General features: G+C 44.6%; 1 protein-coding gene and 1 pseudogene across 1 annotated transcript in view; both read left to right on the top strand.

The window, feature by feature from the left end:
* Nucleotides 1-4,079: 4,079 nt before the first annotated feature.
* On the top strand, nt 4,080-5,855 carry LOC116851686 (annotated as a pseudogene).
* LOC116851694 overlaps nt 5,686-6,334 on the top strand; it is a 6,550-nt gene continuing 5,901 nt past the window's right edge. The window contains exon 1 of the mRNA XM_032831369.1: nt 5,686-5,783. Coding sequence (XP_032687260.1) covers nt 5,686-5,783 — 98 coding nt within the window. The remainder of the gene's footprint in view (nt 5,784-6,334) is intronic.

The following is a 6,334-nucleotide window of genomic DNA, read 5'->3' as shown; positions in this document are numbered from 1 at the left end:
GGGGGGGGGGGGCCTGACTCCTCCACATGAACAGGCGCACTTGCAAGGGACGGTCCTCCCACCCGCTTGGGGTAACGGATCACCCGCGCCATTCTTCTTCTTTTTCTTCTTCCTCCGCTTGCTCTCCCGCCACCTCAGGCCGTTTGGCCCCGGCGGGGGTAGAGGTCGCGGAGGACTTGGCTGCATGGGGAGGGTCGGGGCGCGTTGCGTGGCTCCCTTCACCTCCCCCTCCTCCTACCTCTTTATTCTCATTATGAGGCCACGCGGGCCGCCCCCCGGATGTGATTCCGGGGATGACGGTCCCCATGGCCTCCATAAAGCGGGGAACTAGGGCCACTACAAGGGCCTCTAGCTCCCCGCCACTCAGTCCCGCGACCACAGGGGGCGTGTTATCGGTCGAGGGGAGGAGTACTCCCCCCGCGACCCCCTGAGGTCGCCCACCAACAGCTCGACGGGCTGCGGGGATTGCCCCCACACTCGCCGTCACCACCACAGTGGCCTTCTTCTTTTTCTTTCCCTTTTTCTTAGGAAGGGGTCGAGCCACCCCCTCAACGAGACCGTCATGTGCCCGGAGAGGGGGAGCCTCCCTTTGGGGAAGGGTTCCCTCCGCAATGTCCCTTGCCACCTCCTCCCGACATTGTTTCCCGATCTTTTCTTCCTCGGGAGTCGGGAAGAGTGGCAGGGCGGACCTCCCTCGACTGTCGCTTTCTCCTCATTGGAGGTAGACGGGAGGCGCCGGGTCACCTTTTTCTTCTTCTTTCTGTTGACGGGCTGGGAGGGGGGCGGGGATTCCCCCCACCGTCCTCCGCCCTTTTCCTCTTTCGATCAGCGGACGAGTCCCGGGAAGTGTGACCCATCCGCCGATCCACCTCCATATTCAGTGGCTCGGGCTCATCGATCTCCATAATTGAGATCGCCATTGATAAGCTGGAGGGGCCGGATGCTCGGGTCCTCTCCAGCTCACCATTAAGGCGGTCGACCTCGAGCCGAAGCAGAGCGCCCTCGACTCGTAGGCGCTCCACTTCGGCCGAGGCCGCCTCCTGTTCTCTCCTTGCAGCCTCGCTCTGCTCAGAGCCATCGATTATCGTGGTTCTCTGAACGAGAGCGAGGCTGCATGCGGCCATTTTGGCCGCGGCGTCCCAGAGGGCCCCCCTATAGGATCCCTTCATATTGCCGGACCGCTCCGCGACCTTTTTCACCTCGTCGACGTCCTGAAGGGCCGTCGACAAGACTTCAGCGGTCCGCTTTGACCGCAGGTCGCGGAGGATCCTCCCCTCCTCTTCCTGAGTTCGGAGGGCCTCTGGGACTGCGGGCGTATGTTAGGATCCTTGACCTGTTTTACGCCCGCAATCGCGTCGCATTCCTCTTTCTCTCTCTTTTTGTGCGCAAGAGCGGCCGCCGTGTAGTCCCCCGTACGGGAACGCACAGCGGGCCGCCCCCGCCCATCCTTCTTGGCAAACCTCAGGTTCTGCGCAGGGAAGCCCGACCGCGAGCTGGTGTCGCCGTCGCTACTCCCCGCGCCAAGGCTGCCCTCTCCATCGCTGCGCGCCGAGGCCGACGATGACCTCGTGCGGCACCCCACACTTTCATTGGGGTGTTCTTTCGCCCCAGCCTCTTTAACGAGGCCACTGCTGGCCTCCTCCCTCCCGGCTGAGCTGGTGGTCGGCTCAGCGTTGGGCGTGTTTCGCCCATCTGAGAGAGGCATACGCCTCCATTTCCTCCTCCTTTCCTCCTACAACGCTTTGATTATTTAAATTTGACATCATTTTAGGTTGCCCGCCCCTTGTCACCCGGAGGCTTACAGGGCGGGCCATAAAAACTGGAGGAAGTATTTACCCCCCAGGCGGAGCCCCACGCCTGGGTTCGGGTTAGATACACCCGGGGTGCGCCAGGTGCCCCGGGGTGGACCGCTCGCGAGCGACTAACCCGCCGGCCATTCATCCCATCGCCACGGCTCCCAAGCTTAGTATTGAGGAGGTTTTTTATAGAGGTCCCTGTTCTCGCGGCCCAGGCGTTTAAGCCAAGGCCCTCGCTCCCCCAGAGGTTCGTCATGTCTATTACCCATTATTCATGTCTATTACTCAAATTACCCATTGACCAGTGTTATTATCCTGCTACAGTGCGTTCAGAAATGTGATTCGAGTGTACCTGAAATACTCCGTTGGAGTACAAGAGATACTACAGTGGAATAAAAAGAGAAAGAATGTACACGAGTAATGTTTTCGAATATACCCCTACAGGAGATTCAATCTTATATGAAGTTAATGCAACCTACTTAAGAAGCTATATGTAACAGTTATTACATTCCTTTTCCTCTTTCACTCTTACACCATGCAATTTAACAAACTCTCTATACAACGTTCTACATAATTCACCTGTTATACCCTGAATATCATGGCATTTACTGGCTACTAACAAAAGGTTAAAGGTCACACACCAGATTCAATAACTAGAGTATCTACCAAAGCTTCCTCACAGTTCTCTTCGATTGTGTCGTCGATTACTGGGCTTTTCAACCAATCTATTGCAGTACCTGTACCGCTACTTGTCAAATCTAATTTTTGTTCCGCATGTTGTACAGCTGCAATAAACAATTATGCATAACACTAACTAAACATGACAAACTAAAAAGCAAGCAAATTTCATTGGATATACTACTACTGTTGGAGGTGGTTTGCAATTTTGTGCCATCAAACATAGGGTTTGGTTCATAATCATGATAATCGGATAAACTGGAATATAGATCTTTACAGTCATTTGGTATCCTTGCCAAATAAAGATTCAAAATCAGGATGTCAACATTAAATAAACAAAAAAGACAGATGACATCGGTATGTACGTATTTGTATATATTTCGTGTATATTTCTATAAAGAACACGAAGTGTAGAGTTAATTAATTCATATTATTCAATGCAGCGCGACAAATTGTATATCCTCATTTAATAAACGTAACATGACAGCTATGAAATACAAATATGAAAAAATACTGATATAAAGACAGAGGATGCGTTTAAGTATTGTGAACAATTGTGAAACATAATACGCCAGCCATCTTTCACGTTTTTTACCTATCAACGTTCGTGAAGAACTCAACGTTGACTGATAGTCCGCTTCCACTTCTGCGCTGTTAATGTGTATGAGATGCTATTGAAGTTGTTATTACTACTTCTGTGTTGTAACAGACACGTGAAATCTTGAATTTCCTCATAAGATGACATTTTCTCCTCCCTTACCTTCTCTCTTTCCTTAGACGGAAAACAACGTACGGACATGCGATGTGCTACGCGTCTTCTAGTCTTCTATCTCTTATAACCTTAAAACATAATGTAATCGTATTGACTCGTTGACGAATTATGTATTGCCGCACATGCACAAAATGTATGTGTTGCAGAAATCGGTACATAATTTGTCAAGAAGATGCACAAAAAAAGTCTCACACTGCACCTGAATATTGCGTACTTAATATTGGGATATCGCACATGAAGAAAACGAAGTGACTAAAGAATCCTACCTTCCTTCAATTGTAGCTTCTGGTAAATAAATATCTCAACGCGATTGTCCACTTGATTTTGATCTCTTGAATTACTGAAGTAAGAGTCCCTCGCAGATAGAAGTCCTTGCAAATAATTACAAGTATGTCCCAAAAAATGTAAAAATACGTACGATCACATCCTTGCGTTGCGACGCTTAAACCTGAACTTGTGACGAAATAATGGCTGCCGTGGACATTTTTATGATACGAATTACACGGTTGCATGAGGTTGCGATCACAGAAATTGAAATAACGGAACGGAACAGTAACGGGGCAGAGATAGAGCCAATCAGAATAATTCTGAATAATTGAGAATTACTCTGATTGGCTCAATCTTTCTTCCATAACTGTTCCGTTTCAATATTTCTATATTCATATGACCATACTTTGCGTCCAGACTTTTGATTGGTAACTTACGCATGCGCAGGAGCTTGAACGCTCAGTGAGCGGTTGTATTTAATTCTCCTATATCGAAGTATATCATTTCCTTATGCGTTGTGCATTATGCCTTTATGCAAAAGTGTGTGCTTTCCGCCTTAAGTATAGTAGGTTACATATTTGTTTATTCCGTATTCAACTCGGAGTGAATTGTGTTTGACAAGTTTGTCATATTCAAGTGATATTTAGTGTGATGTTCAACGAGTTTTCTCAACCATTTTCAAGCGTTCCACATTTTGGACTTGGACTTGCAACAACAAAGTTACGTAAATATGAAGCCATATTTAAAATTATCCACTTCGCGTAAATCGTTGCACAAATTAACAATGAGACAAAAAAAGACTATTATGAAGGTAGTACGGCGTAATTTAAAAATCCAAAATGTAGAAAAAAATACATATAACGTTACCAATGTAGAGTCCAATGATAATTCCGCATTGCAAAATGTTTTAGCTGTATCGCAAAGTAATTATTTTAATAACTTGCCTTCCATTAACGACAATATTGCCAGCACAAGCAGTGCTAACGTAGAGGATGATAGAGTATCATATTTATCTTCCATCTCTTCAGATGTTTCTTGTGCATTGTCTTCATGTTCTAACAGTTTGTCAGAACCATTCTTTACTGAGAATTTAGCTTCTAGTTTTGTTGATTGCAATTTGACGCATAGCCAAGGAAATAGAATATTATCTGTTTTGAGAACACATACTTGTTTGTCTCATTTGCCCAAAGATGTAAGAACCTTGCTAAACACACCAAGGCATCGTGTTGTTGTATGCACTGTTCAGCCAGGGGAATACATACATTTTAATGTGGAACCCTTATAGAAATATCATACTAAGAATCATTGATAATTACTTATTTTCAGTATTAAAAATACTGGATAATTATCAATGATTCTTAGTATGATATTTCTATAAGGGAAGTAGCAATTGTAGAATATCTTTGTAATTTTCAATATGCATCTGATATTAAAGAATTAGAACTCGATTTTAGTACTGACGGATGTACATTAGATAAATCAGGTACAATTCAGATTTGGCCGATTTAGTGTAGAATATCAAATTTACAAAATTCAAAACCCATAGTTGTAGGAATATATAAAGGTGCACAAAAGCCTAATAATGCTAATGCTTTTTTTGAAAAATTTATTATTGATATAACAGCTATTATTTGTAATGGAAGTATAAATTTTCATGGTGCTTTAATGCCAGTTACATTAAGAGCCTTTGTAGCTAATGCATCTGCTCGAGCTTTTCTTTTACATCATTGTGGTCATATATCTTATCACCCATGCTCTAAGTGCAAAGTTCATGGCATGCAGATCGATGGTCGCTGTGTATTTCATGGTGTCAAACATCCTCTTCGTACGGATGAAGATTATAGATTGCGTCGTGATGATGATCATCACAAAGAGGGCACAAGTCCGTTAGCAGTTTTACCTATGGGAATGGTTTCGCAAGTCCCCTTCGAGTATATACATTTAGTATGCTTAAGTGTCGTAAAAAAACTGTTGTCTGCATGGGTAGATGGGAAATACTTACGGATATCGAAACTGTGTGGAAGATCGATTTCATGAATTAGTGATCGTTTAAAAATTTTGATACAATATTGTCCTACCGAATTTGCTAGACACCCTAGATCTTTAGATATTTTTTCAAAGTTTAAAGCAACAGAATTTCGCCAGTTTCTTCTGTATACAGGACCAGTTGTAATGTACGGTATATTAGATGACCAGCTCTATAAGCACTTCCTGCTTCTACATGCTGCTAGAATCTTGCTTTTAAAATCTTCATCAGAGAAACAGCTAAGGTTCGCGGAACTTGCATTGGAAAAATTTGTATCGCGTAGTAATACTTTATATGATGTCTAGGTATAGCTTGCGGAATGGAGCCGTTTTTTGAATCAGCGATATGCCGACGTTTCGCAAACGTTGCAGTTTGCATCATCAGGGCTGAGAACTCTGATAATGAGCTCCCTTGAGTAAAGGTAGTCCTTATATGCCCCCCTCTTACCCCCTTTGTGTAGATGGTGTTTATGGAGTAAGGGACGAGGCTTGAATCCAGCCAATCAGCGTATTTTAATTGATCAGCTGGTCAATTAAAAAACCGGGAGGGCAGTATGCCAAATAGAGTTTACTTGCATACCTTTGTCTCGGTTGAGGTTGTTGGGATGTTTCAAAATTTCTAGACCTTCACGATGTTTTCTGGCAAAATAACTCTGTGAGGGAGCCAATCTGGTGGCTTTTTCATATTGTACGGAGTGTCCAGTCTCCATCCAGTGTTCAGCTAGGGCTAATTGGGTAAAGTGACTATACTTGGTACATCGCTGGTGTTCTTTGATTCGCGTACTATATATATTCT

The sequence above is a fragment of the Odontomachus brunneus genome, unplaced genomic scaffold, assembly GCF_010583005.1.
Source record: "Odontomachus brunneus isolate Ranch 3 - 2012 unplaced genomic scaffold, Obru_v1 Obru_scaffold_187, whole genome shotgun sequence".
Taxonomy (NCBI): Eukaryota; Metazoa; Arthropoda; class Insecta; order Hymenoptera; family Formicidae; genus Odontomachus; species Odontomachus brunneus.
This window is presented reverse-complemented; position numbering and strand designations above follow the sequence as displayed.